Raw genomic sequence first — 23,783 nt, 5'->3', positions numbered from 1 at the left:
TTTTAATTCTTCAGAAAAAGTAGAGACATCAGTTTTTTCAACATTTTTTGGCAGCATCACTCGACATGTGGGATCTTAGTTCCCCAACCAGGGATCAAACCCATGTCCCCTGCAGTGGAAGCTTGGATTCTTAACCACTGGATCTCCAGGGAAGTCCCCAAGACATCCATTTCTACCAAACAGTCATAGGTATGATCTTTTCCTCTTCTGATGCAGTTTTCAAGTTTTAAAAATGTTTTGGGGACTTCCCTGCTGGTCCAGTGGCTGAGACTCTGTGCTCCCAATGTGTGTGTTGGGGGGGGGGGGGGGCGGGGCGGGGTTGATCCCTGGTAGGGGAGCTAGATTCCACCTGCTGTAACTAAGGGTTTGCAAGCTGGGACTAAGACCCAGAACAGACAAACAAATACAATAAAAATATTTATGTTTTGATTGTATTCTAGTACAGAAACACATATTGGCTTAAGATCTGGGGGAAGAATACATATTCAATCAAAAACTGCTCGAATGCAGTATGATGACAGGTAAAGTTGCGAAAAAATAAGTAGGCTGGAAATCCTAAGATTTTATTTACCAATGGCACCTTGTTGAAGTGGGCTTGGTTTTTGCAAGGGCTCCAGGCTGGGCTATTTATGAATACTTTCCTCTGACTATTGCATGATCTACAAGATCTGTCATCGTGTGCCTCTGAGGAGATGACAACCCATTATCCCTTCTCAGACAGCCCAACTCAAAATTCACTGAATAGGACCGGCCAGCGAGTTCTCTGCTGGAGTGAGATCAGCTGAAAGAGCAACTCACAGAATTGTACACTGGAGTTGCTTCTTGGAGGGCATCAGTCAACAGCTCATATTTCATGTTCTTTCATTCACGAACACACCCAAACTACACATGGGGGCAAAGTAGATGAATAATGATAGCTAATGCTTATGTAGCTGACACCAAGCATTTACCATGAATTATGTCATTGAGGTCTCACACTTACCTCACAAAGTAGATATTATTATCACTGTCTGTCCCATTTTACAGACCAAGAAACTGAGACTTTAGAAAGTGAAGTAACTTTCCCAACATTCTCCAATCAGAGAGTGGCATTTCAACTCAGATGCTGATACCACAGTTCACATTCTCAGTCACTTTGCTGTATCACCGGTACTTCTGCTCTCCAACTACCTATTTTTTCCACCCTTTACAAGACCTAGCAATGAGCCTTCACATAGGAATGTTCCATAGATATTTGCTAATAATGATAACGAATGAGGCTCATACCTCATTCGTATGGAGGGACTAGGCAAGGTTTCCAGACCCTTCATCACTGGGAGAAGATGGGAGACCAAAGGACTGAAGTTAATACAGGAGAAGGAGGCGGGCTGAAGGCAGCCCCTCATTTGCGTGCATTCCAATCTCACAGTAAGTGAACAGAATCGCACTCTATGTTGACTAACTGCATACAGGAAGATTTGATTCTGGCACTAAGATCATAAAAATCAAAAGGAAAACTAACTCAGTTTTCCAGAGTTTACTTCTCCCTTTTGGAAAAGTTTCTGTGACACATCTGGAAGTGATTTTCTAACACACTAGTTCCAATGAGTCATCTACACTATTAAGCAATGATTCCATAGGGTGAACCCTGATCATATTTTTCCATTAAGTGGCATCCACCGAGGTCAATGAAAGGCAATGGCTGACCCAGACTTGGACAACCTCACCCTCCACAGCCCCATTTTATATTGTCAAGAACGTCGGTTTTAAGAAGTATAGGAATGCAATCTATCTCCCAGCACTAATGCAAGACTTGTTCTAATACCCTTAGTCTCCTTTCACTGCAGAAGATAGATCCAAAGACTGCTATGGGGGAAGCAACACTCAGTAAGGCTGGCAAAAGAAATGTTATCAGGTCATGTGTAACCATGAGGCAATCAGAAATGCAGGGGTCAGGGTGGGCAAAAGAATAAGACAATCCATGGTATACAGAATTCAACTGGAGCATAAGACTCTTAATGCCACCAACAAGAATTTCCCAAGGAATATTCTAGAAAGGACTGCCAATCCACCCCTTGCCCGTTCATCTACATCCTAATACAGTGGCTCCAACATCAACTTTTCACCCATATTATGATTGGTTTCCTAATATTTAAAAGCTCTAGTATCGATGTTTAGCAGTATAACTTAAGTCCATTTCCCAGAGTCTTCTGACACTTGGATTTCTTTCAGATTACAATGAAAGAATGAGTCATGTTTTTTCAGAGACTAAGGAGCTACTTACAAAGGCTATTTTAAATCTTTCAGGTGACAAGGGTATTATTTAGCTCCCAGAAACAATAATTGACTAAATGGCTTCCTCAGCCCTGAAGGAGTTAATGCAACTTCCCAGAGCGATTCTTCACTCCTAGGCACCAAAACAATCTGATTGTAAATGGCAAAACAACTGTCTCAACTTTAAAGCATTAAATCCTACCTTACAAAAGATAAAAATTTTTGGGTGGTGATTTGCATTACAAAAGGATTTTGTTTGCTTCGCCAAAGAATTCCAATCAAACGTATTCAAAAATCAGATTTCCCTAGTGTATGCTAAATAACATGATTTGCACATGGGCTTCATTGAGCAAACACAGCTGTACCAAAGCTTAAATTTAATTACAGGTACCTCTTCACGTGGTTCTTCAATACCCATTTCATTGCCTTCAAGGTCGTTCAGTGAGGCGTTGACCTTACAATTTCTGACTCATTATTCCCCTATTCTAACAATAAAATTGCTTTGCTTTTTACCTAGCACTTTTAGTCCAAAGCCTTCAAAGTATTCAATCCACATTTGTTAGTCTTCACAATTTTACCAGACAAGTTGGCAAGAGAGGTAGGAATGCAACCTTCCAAACTACCAGGGATGGGGGGAGTGGAGGAAATTAGGACCATTAACAGGCAAAGAAAAAAAAAAATTAAAGATCCACACAAGCACAAAAGAATTACGTTTATTTTTCTAAAAATAAAAGATTTGATGTGTGGTGTTTTTTAAATAGACTAGTTTTTCAAGTAATTTTAGGTTCACAGCAAAACTGAAAGTACAGAGAGTTCAGTTCCCATGTACCCCCTGCCCACACATACAGCACAGCCCTCTCCCACTGTCAACATCCCCCACCAGAGTGGTACATTCGTTACAATCCATGAACCATCACTGATGCATGTTAATCACCCGCAGCCTAGGTTTGGACAAATACATAACAACATTTATCTCCCACTAGAGTATCATACGGGCTTCCCTGGTGGCTCAGAGATTAAAGCGTCTGCCCGCAATGCGGGAGATCTGGGTTTGATTCCTCTGCCCGCAATGTGGGAGATCTGGGTTTGATCCCTGGGTCGGGAAGATCCCCTGGAGAAGGAAATGGCAACCCACTCCAGTACTCTTGCCTGGAGAATTCACTGCTTTAAAATTCCTCTGCGCTCACCCTATTCAGGCCTTCCTCTCCGCTACTTTTAAGTTATGAAAATATTCAAAGCTCAGTTTAAATACAACAAATCAATTTTTATAAACCACTTTTATATTATGATCAGAATGGGTGCTAGAAATAAAATGGAGCATGAAATGTGGTGGGGAAAAGACAGGACAAAAGCAACCAAAAATAATGAATTCAAGCATGTGCATACTGATAGAAAAAAAGGGGGAGCACACAGGGAAAAGGGAAAAAGACATCCTGCCTACCAAGATCTGCAGCATCATCTAATTATCTGAAATGTCAGAGGCAAGACCTTCCATTTCCGAGCTCCTAATTCATCCCCAATTCTCCCATCCATTTGTTTTAAATCCACAAGAAATCTAAGATTGTTTTTCAATAACAGAACAAAGATACAGCCTATTGTAATCTGTAATCCTGTTCAAAATCAGGAGAATGGCAACCATAAATCCTTGCAGTATCAATGCATACCACCCATTAATAGTTTTATTTGAAATTTAAGTCTCTCTAGTGATTGATTATATTAATGGCAGCAAAGGATGACTATAGTATCGACAAACCTAAGACACAGGTCACATGCAAGAAAGGTGAGAGCAATTTTAATTTACATTTCAGAAAATTCAGGGTAGGCATTTCTGCCTCTCAAAAGTTGTGAAGATAATATGAAACATTAAATAGATATATGCAGGTCTATGGGGTCGTACAGAATCGGATATGACTGAAGAGACTTAGCAGCAGCAGCAGATCTATAGGCATATGTGTGTGAGTATGTATACATAAACCCTTTGAAACTTCACTTTATAGAGAACCCACTATGATCAAAATTAGGGGAATACTTACGCAGATTGAAATGAAACGCAAATGGGACCTGAAGTCTCAATTTCTAGACCATCCTAATTTTGTTGATTCAAAAGAGAGAATGTGAGATGTGGAAAGCAATGGACAAGCAGCTGTAAGATTATAGGAAAAACTATTTTAATAATAAGAGCACCATGCTAATTACTATATAGATACCATGTCATACACATATGCATTTATATGTATCACCAAACTATAGCAAGCCTGAAAAGTAAGTATTGAGCTTTTCTTGAATTCTATCAATACTTTATCCGATTACAGAAATAATACATTTTAAGAACAGAAAATGTAAAACAAGAAAAAAATTTCCTCATAATCTCAGCACTCAGAGATCATACTGTTAATATTCTATATACCTACATGTATTATAAACACAGGCATTCCCTTTGAGAATGTTTCTTTGAATGTAACAATAATACTAACAGCAAATATTTATTCAGTGCTTCCTATGTTCCAGACATTATTTGTTCCCTTGTATTCTTTTACTCAATCTTACAACAACCCTGTGAAGTCAGAACTATCTACCATCGTCTCCATTTTACAGATGAGAAAACTGAGGCACAGAGTGGTTAAGCAACTAAAACCATATATTATAACATATGCATTATTTTAAAAAAAATACAATCATACTTTTCATGCTATTTCATACTCTAAACTTTTTCCCATGTCAATAATAAACAGAGATGTCATTTAACTGACTGCATGGTTTTCTGGTGTGTGGATATACATTTTGCCAATTCCTTACTTTTGAACATTCAGGCTGTTGAAGCTTGGGGCAGGGGTGTTGTTTTTTGTACAACAACTCTGTCAGGCACCCTGAGGTTGATACTATTTCCTCTTTACAAATGAGCATAACGTGTTTCCACACAGTTTAATAGCCTGTCCAAGGTAACACAGAGGGTCAGAGCAATCACTGGGCCTTTCTGGCACTCAGACAACTATGCATTAGCTCCTTCTACTCTCCTGCCTGCTGCTTAGGCATTTACATGTTAATGGACGAGAGAAGTTGTCAACCATAGATAGTAATGAGGTTGAATGAAATCAGTCCTCTCTAAAACTAGAGAACTGGAGTGGTAGGCTGAAAAATTCTCCCCCCACCCAGATGTGTCCCCATCATAATCCCTGGAACTCCCAAATGATACCTTATGGCAAAAGGGTCTCTAACATGTGTTTGAGTTCATAAGAGTCTCAAGATAAACAAATCAAGATCACTCTGGATTATCAAGGTAGGCCCTAAATGCCATCACAAACATCCTTATAAGAAAAAGGCAGAGGGAATGAGAAAGAATGAAACAATGCCCTTTGCAACCTCAAGGATGGACTTAGAGATGATCATACTGAGTGAAGTAAGTCAGAGTAGAAGAAATATGGTATGACATCCCTTATATGCAGAATCTAAAAATAAATTATACTAATGAACATTTTTAACAGAAGAGATACACACTCACAGACTTAGAGAATGAATTTATGGTTGCCAGGGGGAAGGGTACAGGGAAGGGATAGATAGTTTGGGATGGGCATATACACACTGCTATATTTAAAATGGATAACCAAAAAGGTCCTACGGTATAGCACAGGGAACTCTGCGCAGTGTTAATGTGGCAGCTTGGAGGGGAGGGGAGTTTGGGGGAGAATTGATACATGTATATGTATGGCTGAGTCCCTTTACCATTCACCTGAAACTATAATATTGTAAATCAGCTATCAGTTCAGTTCAGTTCAGTCGCTCAGTCGTGTCCAACTCTTTGCGACCCCATGAATCGTAGCATGCGAGGCCTCCCTGTCCATCACCAACTCCCAGAGTTCACCCAAACCCACGTCCATTGAGTCGGTGATGCCATCCAGCCATCTCATCCTCTGTCGTCCCCTTCTCCTCCTGCTCCCAATCTCTCCCAGCATCAGAGTCTTTTCCAATGAGTCAACTCTTCACATGAGATGGCCAAAGTACTGGAGTTTCAGCTTTAGCATCACTCCTTCCAAAGAACAACCAGGGCTGACCTTCAGAATGGACTGGCTGGATCTTCTTGCAGTCCAAGGGACTCTCAAGAGTCTTCTCCAACACCACAGTTCAAAAGCATCAATTCTTCGACGCTCAGCTTTCTTCACAGTCCAACTCTCGCATCCATACATGACTACTGGAAAAACCACAGCCTTGACTAGACGGACCTTTGTTGGCAAAGTAATGTCTCTGCTTTTGAATATGCTATCTAGGTTGGTCATAACTTTTCTTCCAAGGAGTAACTGTCTTTTAATTTCATGGCTGCAATCACCATCTGCAGGGATTTTGGAGCCCAAAAAAATAAAGTCTGACACTGTTTCCACTGTTTCCCCATCTATTTCCCATGAAGTGATGGGACCGGATGCCATGATCTTCGTTTTCTGAATGTTGTGCTTTAAGCCAACTTTTTCACTCTCCTCTTTCACTTTCATCAAGAGGCTTTTCAGCTCCTCTTCACTTTCTGCCATAAGGGTGATGTCATCTGCACATCTGAGGTTATTGATATTTCTCCCAGCAATCTTGATTCCAGCTTGTGCTTCTTCAGTCCAGCGTTTCTCAGGATATACTCTGCATATAAGTTAAATAAGCAGGGTGACAATATACAGCCTTGACGTACTCCTTTTCCTATTTGGAACCAGTCTGTGGTTCCATGTCCTGTTCTAACTGTTGCTTCCTGACCTGCATATAGGTTTCTCAAGAGGCAGGTCAGGTGGTCTGGGATTCCCATCTCTTTCAGAATTTTCCACAGTTGATTGTGATCCACACAGTCAAAGACTTTGGCATAGTCAATAAAGCAGAAATAGATGTTTTTCTGGAACTCTCTTGCTTTTTCCATGATCCAGCGGATGTTGGCAATTTGATCTCTGGTTCCTCTGCCTTTTCTAAAACCAGCTTGAACATCTGGAAGTTCATGGTTCACGTATTGCTGAAGCCTGGCTTGGAGAATTTTGAGCATTACTTTACTAGCGTGTGAGATGAGTGCAATTGTGTGGTAGTTTGAGCATTCTTTGGCATTGCCTTTCTTTGGGATTGGAATGAAAACTGACCTTTTCCAGCCCTGTGGCCACTGCTGAGTTTTCCAAATTTGCTGGCATATTGAGTGCAGCACTTTCACAGCATCATCTTTCAGGATTTGAAATAGCTCCACTGGAATTTCATCACCTCCACTAGCTTTGTTCATAGTGATGCTTTCTAAGGCCCACTTGACTTCACATTCCAGGATGTCTGGCTCTAGGTGAGTGATCACACCATCGTGATTATCTTGGTTGTGAAGACCAAATCAGCTACACTCCAATATAAAATAAAAAGTTAAAAATAAAATAGAAACAGGCAGAGGGAGATTTGCCACTACCAAAGAGCAGGCAACATGACCCACAGAGGCAGAGACTAGAGTGATCCAGCCACAAGACGGAATGCTGGCAGCTACCAGAGCTGGGAGAGACAAGAAACAGAAGTGGCCCTGAATTCTCCAAAGGAAGTGTGGCCCAGTGATACTGATTTTGGACTCTGGCCTCCAGAAGTATAAGAGAATTAATTCATTGTTTTTAAGCCACTGAGTTGGTGGTAATTTTTTATGGCAGTCTCAGGAAACCAATACAAGAAGCAAGAGGCTATGGGCAACTTGTTCCGAATGTATACAGTTGTGAGGGGGTGGGGAGCAGTGAAGGATGGCCATTTGACCTAAACCCTGCAAGACAGATAAGATTCCCTTTAGCAGGGAAGGAACTGGAAGGGCCTTCTAGGAAAAGGAATCAGCATGTGCGAAAGCATGGAGATGAGAAGGTTTAGTGTTTTGGGGGAGCAGTAGTTACTGGACCACTAATGGTCCAGTGCAGCTGGAGTACAGGCAACAGGAAGGGATGTGATGGGAGAAGAGAATCCAAAAGTGGGATGGGCCTTCCTGGTGGACAGGAAGGAACAGGAAGTCCTGCTAAGAAATCTGGGTTCTCATTTCCAGTAATGTGGAGCCAATGCAGGTAGAATTGAGTTTAGAGATTTTGTCATTTTCCCTCATTTTCCTGAGAGGTAGCAGAATGGGAGGTCAGTTTCTAGCTATTTCAAGACAGTAACTGCTTTGCTTGTTGCCAAGATGATCCACTCTAGTATGTCATACTCCTAGGGACATGGAGACAAGAGCCTGCCTAAGGGATTTCTCCAGGGGAGGGACAAGAACCATGACAGTGGGGCAGCCCTGCTCCATTCCACCTGGTGTCAACCGGGAGGACTCCAGTGCCCCCCGGGAGACACTCTGCAATAACCCCTGTTGCTATGAAATGTGTACGGCCTCTGCCAACTCATCACCCCAAGAAAGCAAAATCCTCCATTAAACTGAACTGCAGGAACTTCATTTGTGTCTCATGTGGAAGGTTTCACTTTTGAAACGCCTACTAAGCCAAAGGCCACTCTTTCCCAATGAAACAAAGACAAAAAAAAAAAAAAAAAAAAAACTCAAAAAAAAAAACACAAAGTGACGTAAACTGGGCTCTGGACTTGTAATTATATCATTTCTTAAACTCTTCATTCTTATTCCATAATTCCGCAGACAGAACCTCTGCTTCTTTTAGTTGGAACTAAATCCAAAGCCAGGACATTTTAGAGGACAACCTTGCCAGATGTGTAGCTCCACGACATTCCCTTAGCATCCAGGCCATTGAATTTCCAGAAAAGAAACCCAGCCATCACTAGCTCAGGCCTTTGGAATTTTCCATCCTTGGCTAAAGAAAAGGTTAAAAAAAATAAACACAGTGATGGCCTTGTCCCATGGAGAACACTTTATGGCCAAACATGGAGGAGAGGGAAGGAAGAGGTGAGAAAAAGATGAAAAGGGCGAGTAAGAAAGTGCCCACAGTGGAAAGAAGTTTCCAGAGCACGGGGCTGGAGATGGGAAAGTTGTGGTACAACTGGAGCCAGAGATCCAGATCTACAGAAGCTTTTTCTGGAAGGTTGCAGTATAGAGAGTTGAGCGCCGCTGGGAACAGCAAGTGAGGAAAATCAAAATGAGGGGGGAACAGTCAGGGAACAGTTGAAGGTAGAGAGAGAGAGAAAGGAAATCTGATAGGGAGAGTATGAAGTCAGCCAAAGGAATCCAGCTCCAGTGGGCGCTGAACTCAGAGCAATTCTCAAGGCTTCAGTGACAGTCTCCATGACATTCCTGTCTAGCAGTTTGCTGCCTTGAGAAATACTGGTCTGGATTGTTGTGAACTGTGGCCCTTCTACTACAGGAAGATGGAGGAAGTGAGAGCCAGCCAACCCTTGACTCCCAAAAGAAATCTGGCCTTTGCAGGTTTCAAGTCTTGAACCCTCGAGTTGGAGAACTGGGTCCCAACGATCATATACAGTAGAGAACTGCACACAAGTGTCCTGCACACTCCTTCACTAATTAATTCGAGGTCTTGAATTATGTGAGTTGACAGGGTGCACTGCTATCATCTCCTGAATGTCTACTCACCCCTGCTCTGGTCCCACCCACAACTGTCCCATTTGCCTAGTATGGTTTCTACAGGGGTGGATTTCTTCCTGTCTGAATCTAAAGATATACTGGCTACTCTCATTAAATAGTTAATATTTTAATCTCTGGACTCCTGGTCTACTATAATGGGGGGGGGGGGGGGAACCCATCCTTCCGTCTTAACTTATTTTTACCCTTTAGTTTCTTCAGATTACCCTTTCCCCCACCCCACCCCCAACTTTGCTCTAAGTAGATTTAATCCATTAGAAAGAAATCAGTGGAAATAGATTCTCTGCTTCTCTTCAATTCAAGCAACAGTTATAGAAGCATTTCCCTTGGGATTTTAGCATGACCGGAAGAAAAGTATCTATCTTTTCCTTCAGCTCAGGCAGCTTGCTATCTCTCACAGCTCAGCTTGCCCCGCCCCGCCCCCTCTCTCTCTTCTTTCACTCACTCACAAACAACACATTTGCTCTGTAGTTGCTTCTGATATATACCACACTCCCAGATGTTCCAGAGTCCTGAGGCATCAACTCTGTCACGAAGCTCATTGATCTAATGCCTACTGCCCATAAGCCATAATTCAGATGAGGGCCAGTAAAAAAGAAAAAAAAAAAACCAAGCTAGAAAGGAGTAAGTCAGTAAAATAATGTGAAATTAACTGCAATAAAATAATCCAGGTTGAAGGGCAAGAGCCTGTAACATGAAAATGAACATCCATTTCTAAATATTTAAATAGGATTACAGTTAATACCCTTTCACATTCTAGAGATAAGCAGTATATAAATACATTAGGAAAAAATTTTTATGATAATTCCACTGAAAACATCTGAATTTTTTTATGGAGATGGCTTATAAGGAGAATTGGAACAGTTTTCCTATTAAGCAGAAAGGAAAGGACAAATGGAACAAGAGAAAGGGAAGATGGTTAATGTATATTTTGTCTATAAGATTTTTAATCAAAATCTTGCCAACCCCCAGATTTACATAATTTTTTTTTAGTACGTTTCAACCAGTTATTCAAGGGCCTGGAAAAAGATAGGCCAGCCCTCAGAGAAATATAGCCATGACCAATTAGAACTGATGTAAAAATAGAAAATGCAATCCACATCGATGATAGAGTGCTTCTTAAGGGCAGTCGGGCTCTCTGCCATCAGCTCATCATGGATATTGTTATAGCCAGTGTTTGGAGGGCTGGTGAAAATGTGATCAGCCAGGAAGCTTTTGTGGTGTGTCTAAGATGGCAGTGACTGGACTTGGTGAATGAGAGAGGAAGTTTCAATTTCTCTCTCAACTGAAACCATCATGAAGCCAGAAGGAATCAGAGAGATTTTCCAGTCCTCTCTGCTTCTCTAATCATGTGTTTTAGAAACCGATTTCTGGGAAAGAGTCCATCAATTACCTTGAATATGCAGGAGGGCCATGGCCAGTCTAACCTGACCATCAGGATGGATGAAGCGCCTCGCCACAGGACAAATGACAGGTGTCTTGGGCTTGTCAGTGAAAGAGTTATTCTCTGTGATGTGAAACCATCCTTTTCTCTTTTACACACACACACACACACACACACACACACACACACACACACACACACCCTTACCTCTGTGATGTGAAACCATCCTTTTCTCTTTTACACACACACACACACACACACACACACACACACACACACACACACACACACACACCCCCTTACCTCTTTACGCTTTAGCTGAGGGTGGAAAATTCCATAGGCCTGAACTGGCCAAGTGCCTGCTAAATGTCTGGCCAGCTTGTATCTTGAAACACCTCAAGTCTAAAAGCAGTGCCCACTTACAAGAACTCCAGACTGAGAGACTTTTGTGTGGGAAAATTTTTTTTTAATTATGAAGAATTTAAGAAAACATCCAAACTGAAATCGCAGACTGCAAACCTATATTGCTTTCTTCTGGCCAAAACTCTCAGAAGGGATTGTGCTTTCTCATTCTAATTCTGTGAAGATTTCTGCACCTGGTTCACAGTTGTGCCAGTCTATCAGACCCTCCTCCAGACCCTATGGTGTTCCTCATCCACCATAAGATCACCATTCCTCAACTTCCAGCAATGCCTGAGCACTAGGCAGATGCCCCCTTCTTATTTACTGGAACTTATGACTATGTGATATTACATGGCAAAGGGATTCTGCAGATGTGATTAAATTAAGGACTCTGAGATGGGGAGATTACCCTCACTAGTTATCCTGGTGGGACCAATGTAATCATGAGTCTTTCTAACTGAGGGAGGGAGGAAGGCAGGAGAGGGAGAATCAGTGAAAGAGACGTGATGACAGAAGCAGTGTCAGTATGACATGATGTGAGAAAGACCTGACCAGACATTGCTGGCATGAAGACAGAGGAAGGGGCTATGAGTCAAGGAATGTAGGCAGCCTCCAGAAACTAGAAAAGGCACCGTAAGAGCTCCCCCCCTTAGAGCCTCTGGGAGGGAGTGAGGACTTACAGACACCTTGGCATTAGCCCAGTGAAACCTGTTTCAGACTTCCAACCTCCAGAACTGTGAGTTTAATAAACTGTGCTGCTTTAGACACTAAGTTTGTGGCAATGTGTTCTAGGGGCCAGAGGAAACTTAACAGACCATGCGTCTGGCGCACATCTCAGCAGGGCCACCGCTAGATCTCCTCATGGAAGTACTCTGCCTCTGAGTTCTCTAAGCAGACCCCCTGCTAAGCTCAAGCTATTGTGCAGTCACTGTGAGGGTGGGGCAGTCCTCCTCAGGATCAGCAACAAGATGAGAACCCTCCTAGAGGAACTGGGCACTTGACTGGCAAACCAAGACAGAGGGTTAGATACAGGGTCAAGCCCAAGACACAGGAACAGCAACCCCTGGGGACAAGAAAGAAGATCAAACCCAGGGACCAGCAGTGGATTTGACAAGGCAGAACCAACAGCCTAGATGACTTAAGGCCCAGCCCCCAAGCTTCGAATACAGTGAGTTTTCCAATGTCCCCTGCTTAGGGCTCTGCACCTGGGTTGATGCCAGGCTGGCAGTGGACATCCCAGTAGCTCCCACTCCACGCAGAGGCAGCAGGGCGAGGGAGCTAGGCAGCAGGGTGAGGGAGCTAGGCAGCAGGGTGAGGGAGCTGGGCATCAATCACAGAACTGAAGTGAGAAAGCTCTGCAGAATTCTCCTCTGACTTCCCCAGTGAGAATTCAGCCAGACTGTTTCATTTTGTTTGGAAGGGGAAGACAGGCAGAGCTCCTCTGTAAGCAGTCACGTGGATCACCAGCAGTGGAGGAGTGATTCTCCCCCAGGGTTAGGTTAGCAGGGAGTACCTTCTTTGCAGCACAAGCACTAGAGCATGAGCTAAACACTCTGCTGGCAAAAGAGAGCTGTGGCGCCTATGAGCTTTCCAATAACTATTTGGTTCAGTGTTTGCAACAGTTGATGGAGAGCCCTCCTAGATTTCAGTTCTTTCTGGGTGGAAAGTTAAGCAACTTAGAAGGTGGTATTCCCTCCTTCAGGTCTCTAGGAAATCATTTAATGGACCGAAGCCTTCAGAACTTGTTAACCTATGAAAATACACTGGTTTTGCCAACAACACTCTTCTACTCACGCCATGAACATTGACAACAGGTCCTGTAAGGCGTAAAGCTGGCAGTTTGACAAGTGGAAAAACTAAACTGCTCATATAAAAGGCATGGAGAGAAATATATATGTTGTTATTTTTGGACAGCACTAACCTGCTTGGAAAAAAAAAAAAAACATAAAAAACAGTTCCCTGAAAATGATCCCATGTACCTCAGCTGAACCAGTGTCCTGGAGATATTTTTTCCCCCATATCATTATTCAAATAGCAAGGAAAGGAAGAACGGCCCATGGCAAACAGTTCTCAAAATCCTTTGGCTGACTTTGGGAAGGAAAAATCTATACTGATCTTGCCTGCATTGCTCAATAACAACATCACCCCTCTTTTTTTCCTTCTGTCCTCACCTTCTACTTTCCCATAAAAGAGACCTAAGCTTGTTCAGAAATAAACACTGTTTCCCAATAGGAGGAGAACCCTAACCACACTAAAAAAGATTCCTCCACCCAATCCACTGTGGAATTTGGCCCAGGAGCTAGTGCTTCTTTACCTGATTATGCCAAAGAAATTGAGACACCTGGAGTTCATTACCTGTTCTGTCATTTAGCAAACATGGGGGGCCTACAGCCTGCCTCACTTGAAACCATGCCTCTGTTCCCTTCTGATGGGAGAGAGGTGATGACCATGCAGTACGCATTTCATAGTGACCTGGAAGAACATGCGAGGGAGGTCAGAGACATAGCTGCAGTTTTTTTTAACTCTTCCTAAGATCAGGGCTATAAAAATACAAGGTCTTTTCGTTGTCCAACCATCATTTCGTACAAAGGCATTCCCCAGCCTCCTGACCCACTTCAACGAAGCACTTCAAATAAAGATGTTCTGGTCTCAGAGGCTTAGAAGAACACTTGACTTCTTAGTTAAATCTCACTCAGTTCAATCTTTAAGTCACTAGGGAAAGCAACAGGAGGGAAAAACTGAAGTATCAGAATACCTTCAAACATTTCTCTGCAGCTTGAAACATAACACAATCTGACATAAGCTGTTGAAAAAGGCCAAAATATAACTTCCTGTCAACAATAAACTCAATGGGCAATAAAAATAAGGTGGCAAAGAATGGCAGGAAATCATTAATAGCAAATTTTGGCATGATTGTGCGAGGCGCTGCATAGACAATAGGCAAACCTCACATCCCTGGAACAATTGGCATATTTTCTACCGTATCAACCACACTGGAAACCTGTCCACACCATTCCTAATAGAACTTACCCTGCTATTGCAAAACCAAGATAACTGGGTAGAAAAGGACATTAATTTCTTAGGAGACCTTTAAGCTTGAAACGTGCCCACTAAAATTACATGTTTCCACAATACATCTTTAAAAAGGCATTTGAATGTCAATATTCATTTGATTATTTTTGAAGTAAGGATGAATGCATGGAATGAAGGTTAACAAAATTTTGAGAGGGAAAGGAAGGGGTGTTGAAGTTCTAGTCTTCCATACAGAGCCCAATGCTCTTCTAGCCACACTTTTGCAGGAACCTTGATAAAGAGCCAGTCCTAAGTTCCCCAGACCAGAGAACCTTCCCCAGACATGGGATGGGATGTTCCTCCCCACTAGACAACTAGCCTTCCCACTCATTCATCTGGCTAGTCTGAAAGCAGGAACTGCCAAAAGCCCAGAGTCCTACGTCACATCCACTGGGCTCTCTGATATGACCCAGTCCACCTGAGAATGGCGGTTCCCCAGGACCTCATGGGCAGCCAGATTATTCTGCCAAAAGGGAATGATTCTTAGCTCAGCAATGTATGTAGCTCACCCTCTGGGACATTATCTGGAGCAAGGAAATAAAAAAGCGAGAGTAGGGATTCCTAACCTTCAAGCTATGACAAACCTAGACAACATATTAAAAAGCAGACATCACCTTGCTGAGAAAAGTCTGTATAGTCAAAGCAATGGTCTTTTCAGTAGTCATGTATGGATGTGAGAGTTGGATGATAAAGAAGGCTGAGCACCAAACAACTGATGCTTTCAAACTGTGGTGCTGGAGAAGATTCTTGAGAGTCCCTTGGACTGCAAAGAGATCAAATCAATTAATCCTAAAGGAAATCAACCCTGTATATTCATTGGGAGGACTGATGCCAAACTTAAAGCTCCAATACTTTGACCACCTAATGAGAAAGAAAAAGACCCTGATGACTCATGGAAAAGACCCTGATGCTGGGAAAGAGTGAAGGCTGGAGGAGAAGGGGGCAACAGAGAATGAATGGTTGGATGGCATCACCAACTCAATGGACATGCGTTTGAGTAAGCTCCAGGAGTTGGTGATGGACAGGGAAGCCTGGTGTACTGCAGTTCATAGGGTCGCAAAGAGTCAGATATGACTGAGCAACTGAAAAACAACAGGGCTTCCCTGGTGGCTCAGTCGGAATCTACCTGCAAATCCACCGGCCAGTGCAGGAGGTGGGGGTTTGATCCCTGGTCTGGGAAGATCGCACATGCCATGGAGCAACTAAGCCCAAGTGCCACAACTACTGAAGCCTGTGTGTCTGGAGCTCATGCTTCACAAGAGAAGCCACCACAAAGAGAAGCCCGAGCACCACAACCAGAGAGTAGCCCCCATTCGCTGCAACTAGAGAAAAGCGCACGAAGCGATAAAGACCCAGCATAGCCAAAAACAAATGAATAAATATTTTTTTTAAAAGGCAAGGGTACCTGCTTCCCTTCTACCCATTTACTGTTGTCTGTTAACTTGTTACACATACACAAAAGACCTCCTGCGCACCATCAAGCCCAGGAAAAATAATGCAGGCCAACAGTCATTCAGTGCCCTCCATGTGCCAAGCCCTGGCCCCCAGTGCTTCACATGCAACTCGTTGAAGCCTTTCAACAAACCCATAAGAGGGTTCTCGAGGCCCAGAAGGTTAAAAAATTGGCCCAAGATCACCCAGCTAATAAGCCAGGACTTTGAACCCAGGCCGTGAGCTTTCAGAGCCTACTCTGCCCTACTAAACACGCGTCACAGGCAACGGAGCTGAATGAAACTGTCCCTTTGCCCCAGTTACTGCTCTGGGAGCCTGCAGGGTGCGGCCCTGCAAGAGTTGGAAAGGCATCTGGCTCTGAGCTGATATAAGCGATAGGCCAATGTTACCATGAACCCCGCTGCAGTCTGACAAAAGCTGAAGGAAACCAAGAGATCTAAATCCCAAACAGAGATGTATCATCAAATGACCGTTAGGATTTACAGAAAAGGGGAAACCGCTCTCGCGCTTTCTCCCGCCTGTGGTTTCTGGCCTTCCCTTCTGTGTTTCAGAAAGAAAGAAAAAAGAAAATGACAAAAAAAAAAAAAAAACCTAATAACTTTTCAACATACTTATGATTTTATGTGTCAGAAGAAAGCAAAAGCAGAGAGGTGAAGACACCTCTGAATGGAATTCCAACAAACAAGCAATGGGGGCTCCCAGGGTGGAGCGCTGGGAGTCTAGGAAGATAGCAAGGACTTTGGCAGTTCACAAAGGTCAAGTCATGGAATGGCAAGATGAGTGATGCAGGTAAACTATAAACGGATTTCTCAGTGTCAGACAACTGCCATTTACTTTCTCCATTCTTATTTATTTTTTTTTAAAGGCTTCTGTAGTTCAGTAAATGTGGGCAATGCCAAGCAGAACACTTAATTAGCAGAGGCTCACTTAACACTAACACTGTTGAGTCCGGAAGGATCAAACTCTTGAAAAACCCTTAAGGATCACAAAAAAGATCGTCACAGGGCCCTGGGCAGAAGTGATGTAACTAGCTGAAGAGAGAAGCCACACCACCATCTTCTCTATTTCAGTCATTTGCATACATCTCATCTCCCTTCCGGGCCTGAGAGTCCCTCCAGGGCAGGAAACGTGCTCTCCAGCCTCTTTAGGGGAAAGAGGCTAGTCAGGCTGAACCCTTGGAGAGGAGGCTGCCCAGGGGGTGACCTAACTTCCCATGAAGTCTGGAGAGGCTGCTATCGCTGCCCAGCCTCCCACTTCCCTAATCGCCCCCAAAGGTGGAAACTTCTTCAATCAGCTAATCTCTCCTACAATCTCACCTCACCAGCTGCTCAACCCTGGCTCTTCCTCCCCTTCCTAATCCCATCTAGGACACTCTTCTGGGCCCTCAACAACCCCAGTCTTTTGCCAAAACACAACACTACACACTCTCTCCCTTCCCCTCTCATGGAACACGCTGATCCTCCAGGTCACCCGGGTGGACAAACCTCAGCCATCTTGACTCCACCTCCCCCCCGCCACCTCCCCCCGCCTCCGCTTTCTCTTCCTCCCACTTCTTCCTTTCCCTCCTCTGACCCCCCTTCAAGACATCACTAAATCCTGTTGATTTTATCACTCCTCTTCTGCCTATCTCCATTGTCACTGCCTCAGTTATGCCTTTGTTGTCCCTCTTCAGAGCCATAGAGCTACATTTTAACTAGTTACCTGGCCTCCAGGCACCCAGCAACAGGTCCCATCCTCCATATTGTTTCCAGTGTATCTGCGGCCAAGTCCCTGAATTCTTGGCTTATGTCCAAAATGGGTATGAAATACTGCTCCCTTCTTTATTGTAATCTGTATTAGACCCTTCCAGAATACAGTTTTTGTTATAGAGAAATCTAGTAACAGTATTTCATACCCATTTTGGATATGAGTCAAGAAGTCAGGGACTTACCTTTATGAATCACTTATACATCAGACACTTTCCAAATATTACCTTCTTTGACCCCACGAGAACTCCACAAGGTTGGGACAACTATCTACCCCCATTTCACAGATGAGGACAACAAGATCTGGTTACTTGTTTCAGTTCACAATGCAAGCTGGTGACAGACGGCAGATTCAAGCCCAGGTCTGACTCTTAAACCTGGGCTCTGCCTTCCATATTTTAAGGAGGACACTGAAACCTTGGAAAGGAGCCCCAACAGATGAATGTGATGGTAAAGCTTCTTGAAACCAAATCATGTAAGGAAGGAACAAAATGAAGGCTGTTTGGCTTTAGGAAGAGAGAATTTTAAAATGCCATGGTGGCAGTCTCCAAATATTTGAAGGGTTGTCATGTGAAAGAGGAAGCAAACATATTCTGTGCAGCTCCAAACAGCAGAGCTGGGCCTAGCCTAGCAGTGGAACTTACAGAGAACACATTTCAGCACAACATTTTTACCCAGCCCTCTCATAGGCGGAAAGTGGCTAAGGAGAAGCTAGTCACCGTTTGTCAGGGGTGGTACAGGGGACATTCCTGCCTTGAGTAGGCAAGTGGCCTAGATCTGTGTTTCTGTGCACATCAAAATCACCTTGGGTTGTTTTTAAAAATACAGATGCCTGGCCCCACCCCAGACTTATCAAAACAGAATCTTAGGGCTAGAGACCGTTAGTGCAAGGATTACAAACCAGGAAATAAGTCTGTAAGAAGGTTCACTCGAATCCTCAAAAGAAGAAATACAAATAGCTAATCACACATGCAAACCTGTTCCATTTCAAGACTAATGAAAGGAATGTAAATTAGAAGAGTGTTATGCCATTGATCACCTATCAGATTGCAAAGGTTAAAAAATATTAATTGCCAGTGCTAGTATGCAGGGTTGGGGGAGGAACACGCACACATTCTGGTGACGAAACAGTAAATGGTAATAACATTCTGCAGCGCAATTTAACAGCAGGTTTAAGGGGAACTTTTAATGCTAAATATGTATCTAATGTCGGAGCAAGCAATTCCGATGCTACAAATTTATCCAAGAGGGTCAATCTAGCAAGTTTGAAAGTACCTGCTCAAAGATGTTCATTCAAATCCATGTTTATACCTGCACTGTCCAAAATAACTTTCTGCAGTGATGGAAATTTGCTCTCTGTGCTGTCCTACTTGCCAATTACTAGACACATGTGGCTACTGAGCAGCTGAACTGTGGCAAGTGCAGTTTAGGACCTGATTTTTATTTAATTTTAATTTTTTAATTAATTTAAATGAAAATGTAAATAGCCACAGATGGCCAGTAGCTACTGTCCAGGAGAGCTTGTGTTCAGAATGCCACAAAATTATAGCTTCTCAAGGTATCAAACAATAAAGGATGATTAGCTATAATCCACCCACAGTGCAATTTTTGGCAGTCATTAAACATGATTATGTAGACTTATATTACTGATGTCAAGAAATGTTCTTAAAATATGGATAAGTGAAATAATTATTTAAAAGTTTGTATGATAAATTTGTTTAACACATTCAGCTTAAGAAACAAATTCTACTATTTGGTGCTTCTATGTAACCTCTGCACTGGGCATGCAGACAGATCCTTCCTTTTCCAAACCTGGAAAAGCCAACAGGAGCAGCGAGACTATTTCATCAAGAGCCCAGCTAAGTCTTTGAACTGGAGTGTGTGTGTGTGTGTGTGTGTGTGTGTGTGCGTGCGTGTGTGTGTGCGTGTGTGCTAGTCGCTCAGTCGTGTCTGACTGTGACCTGCCATAGGGCTATGCTTCTCTGTCCATGGGATTTTCCAGGTAAGAATAGTAGCGTGAACTGCCATTTCCTTCTCCAGGGGGTCTTTCCAACCCAGGGATTGAACCCAGGTCTCCTGCATTGCAGGCGGTCAAAACCCATTGCAACTGGCTTTATTATTTTCTACTCAATTAAGTATATTCCACAAATTCCCCTGGGAAGAGGGAGCAGGGGAGCTGATTCATTTTCAGGCCTTCCCTAAATGCAAACCTAAGGAACACTTCTGGGTGTGTGTGTGTGTTTGTGTGTGTGTGTGTGTGTGTAGAGCTTTTCTCTACTTGCCTTGTGTGCAATGGGGCCAGCCTGGGGACCATGCATGCGTTGCCCTGCCTCAAGGGGCTACAACCCGTAATATCTAGCAACTCTTTCCTGATCCTTTGGCGCACAAGGAATTAAGGGTATATTCAGCAGCAGCAAGCAAACAGTTTTGAAACACCTACTAGGCGACTTTCCCAGGCTGACACAGGGACTCCTCCCAAGGGCAGCCAGAATACAAAAGGTTTATCAAATGGCTTTGTCTCCCCATAGGAACAAACAGCTCCATCCTGAATTCTAACAAAAACAGCGTTAAAACTCTGCATTCTAAAATGTGTGTATATATGTAAACACTTCTCAGTTAATCACATACACTCTCAGGTTATAATGTTCCTCCCCAAGTCTTTCTTGAGAAACCTCTGCCAGTGGTTAATTCTGTAATTATCCCTTTGCTTGGGTTAAAAGTATCCTTCATAAAAATGCCAAGAAAATGCAGCCACAAAATGGTCTTTCTTTCTCTGCTTCATTACGTAGTTAATAGATTCGAGGAAGTACTGATAACTGGATGAAGGTCTGAATACACAACTACATGCTATATATAGCCCAGGCCTTCTGAATTTTTCAGTGAACAAAACTGAATGATGTTAGCAATATGCCAAAAAGGGTATAACTGTTTTGTTTTTTTTTTAACAAACCACCTAAACAGGAAATTCTGTATATTTGTTCAGCTTGGTGGGTTTTCCAACTTCTAGTAAAAGATATACCACAAGAAAGCTTGATCTGCAGCAGGAATGACTCCATATTGGAATCTAATGAATGTGACTCCATGTTGAAGCCCTAACTTGAGCGTTGTGGGTTTACAGCAGCAAGTATAAATCCCACCTCAGCAGTCACAAATAAACATTTTGGGTCTTAAATCAGAAAAGAATCAGACGTTTCGTCGGCAGCTGCAATGTGCATGGTCTACTCACTCTCCAGTCACGCGTGGCTTTGCTTAATGAGCTCTTGGTGTCAGGAAAGCAGGGGCCAAGAAAGACAGCCATTTAGGAGAGTATACTCCTTTACGATTGTTTCCTCATTTCTTAATTGACTGAGCCACTTTAAAACAGCATTCACTAATGTGCTATGAATAATCTATAATTGACTTAGGTATATAATCTGGGCATCCTCCTGACAAACACATATGTATACCCAATCCAGGCTGGAACTAATGAAACAAATGAAAATAAAGTCATCCACATTCACTCATCATTTTAAGGCATCTAGGATTGTGTCTTGCACACAGTAAGGACTCAACAGATACAGATTTAGATTCCTAGAATCAGTTCTCCCCAACTCCCAAAATTTCAGTGTGGACTACATACCAAAGTAGTAAGTAAATATTTCTGTGCCTTGCCTGTTAAAGTCTGTGGCCTTGGTCCCAAGTAAGCTAGGTTGGCAGCATCTCTCATTGGAGTCTCCTCCCATTAACAGCTTTTTGAGCTTTGCCAAAGAGTCAGTGGCTAGGAAGGTACCTGTGTTACCCCAAATTCTTTTTCAAACCCGAAAACCTGGGCAAGAATGCTAATGTTAACTTTACGCTGCTGAGGGTGGCAGGTCAAATGCTGGTCAAATCCCAGTGGAGGTTTGCTGAGGCCCATTTATTCTCTTGAGACCATCTGTCCACTTCACAGGGTGTGGTAGAAGGCCAGCCACCCCTGCTTAAGTGAGATTTTTCTTTCTTCCTGAATTTAGAAAAGGGTTTCCTGTGCTAGGGAGATTGAATCACTTGTTAACAATCACCCAAGATAAGAGCCCTGGTATAAATTCCCTACACACAGCTTGCCTTCCAATCTTAAGGGGCTGTGCTGACAATCGAGGTTCCAATCTGAGCCCAACAGGACCTCATTCTACAATCAGTGAGACACACAATAAGCCAAGTCCATTAAAACAACATTAAAGGTCTGGGTTTTTAGCTCTGCTAAACAGCAGGATTAAACTTTCAAGGTTCCAGCCAGGATAGAGAGATTTCTTTAAAGTCACTTGGCTTTGCACAGTTGTAGCTATTAGGGATCAGATCTTTATCTCAAAGGTACATATTTTGCCTTTGATCCTCCTCCAGAACTCCCACTAATGTCAAATTTCTCCACAGTTGGGATCAGGTCCCTGGCCTCCTTTTTTTTTGGCCTCCCTTTTATGTTGGTTTTATCACAGATACTACAAGATCAACAGAAAAATTACAAGGAAAGGCTGTGAAGTTCCCTTCCGATGATAAGTTGTTTTAACAAAAAGAACTCACTCTTAAATGGTGAAATTTAAACACAGCAGATAACTTGGTGTAAGGTAGAGGGACTAGAGAGAGACGAAAACGACCAACCAACCAACCAAAGCAACAAAACAAACAGTAATTAACCAGTCTGATTGCTTATTTAGGTTTTGATCGCTGGTCCAGGAAATTGGCAACAAGCGTCTTGAAAACAGAAGCCCGTTAGTACCCGTCCGCTGAGCTCCCGAGTCTGACAACCCGAGGGTACAACGGAAGGGTTCCCAAGGGGTCAGCGCGCTTTCCAATCCCCATCCCCCAGCCCTGAGCGGTGGGGCTCTGAACCTAGGTCCTCCATCCCCGGACTAGCGCACACCATCTTCTCCTAAAACCCCATGGGTCCATCTCCTCGCCTCTGGAGCGCTCCCGGGTCCCAGGGGACACCCTGGCCCTGCGGCTGCCGAGCCCGCGCCCACTCGCCCAGGAACCCCGTTGTCTCCAATCCGCTCCCTTCTGAGCGCCAGCGCCAACAGCACCCCTTCTACACCCATCACCACCCTCTCCCCAGTAGCAGGAGGAAGTCGCTGCGCTTCCTCTGTTCTCACCGCCCGCCGGAGCTTGGGCGCCCGGGGCTTTTTGGGTGGGGTTCTTTTTTTGTGTACACGGTGTGTGAGTGTATGTGTGTGTGTGTATGTGCGCGCGCGCGTGCGTGTGTGTGCAAAATGCTCATCGCATCCTTCCGCCTAGGCTGCCTCAGGTGCGGCCAGGAGGGAATCGGGATCTCGCCGCGCCCGGGTCTCAGGCTCTTTGTGCCGGGTCTCGGGGAGCGGAGCCCGCTCTCCAGCTCACGCTCCCCTCCCGGGCCCCGGTTCCGAGCCCCGGATGGCCCGTCGGCGTCCAGCCGGGCGCACGCCTCCTCCGCCGTGCGGGGCAGCCGGGCAGCCGCGGCGCTGTCAGCGGGCGCCTGGGACTCGGACCCCCAGCGAGGGGTGGCCGCGGCAAACTTACTGAAGCGGAGAAAAAAGCGCGGAGCGCACCGGGCGGCCACAGGCTGAGCCGTCCCCGTCCCGGCCCCGCGCGCGCGCGGGAAGCCGCCCGATCGTCCTCGCCTGGAGCGTGTCCCTGGGGACCCCTCGGTCACTCACCAGCACCACCGAGCTCCGCACGGCCTCCGACACGCTCTGCCGGAGCTCGGCCGCCGTGCCAGGCTTGCTGAGCCGCTTGGTGAATTTGCGCACTTCGGCCATGGCAGCGGCGGGCAGGTCTCGGCGGGCGTGCTCAGTGCCCGGGGCCGGGGCGGCCGCGGCTGCTCCCCGTGTTTACACGCCGGCTGGCCGGCCACATCGCAGCTCGGCGGCGGCGCGGCTCCTGCGGCTCCTCCTCCGGCCCCCCGCGGCCCCGCCCTCCTTCGCTCGCTCGCAGTCCTGCCCCACGGCAGCGGCCGCTCCCTCCCCTAGAGAGCCCGAGCTCC

General features: G+C 44.4%; 1 protein-coding gene across 1 annotated transcript in view; it reads right to left on the bottom strand.

Annotated features, from left to right (window-relative positions):
- Positions 1–23,568, bottom strand: part of DOCK11 (dedicator of cytokinesis 11) — a 207,495-nt gene extending 183,927 nt beyond the window's left edge. Inside the window, exon 1 of the mRNA XM_052663006.1 lies at positions 23,458–23,568. Within this exon, the coding sequence (XP_052518966.1) occupies positions 23,458–23,559 (102 nt within the window). The 5' untranslated portion in view covers positions 23,560–23,568. The remainder of the gene's footprint in view (positions 1–23,457) is intronic.
- Between the last annotated feature and the right edge of the window lie 215 nt (positions 23,569–23,783).

The sequence above is a fragment of the Budorcas taxicolor genome, chromosome X (genome assembly GCF_023091745.1).
Source record: "Budorcas taxicolor isolate Tak-1 chromosome X, Takin1.1, whole genome shotgun sequence".
NCBI lineage: Eukaryota > Metazoa > Chordata > Mammalia > Artiodactyla > Bovidae > Budorcas > Budorcas taxicolor.
This window is presented reverse-complemented; position numbering and strand designations above follow the sequence as displayed.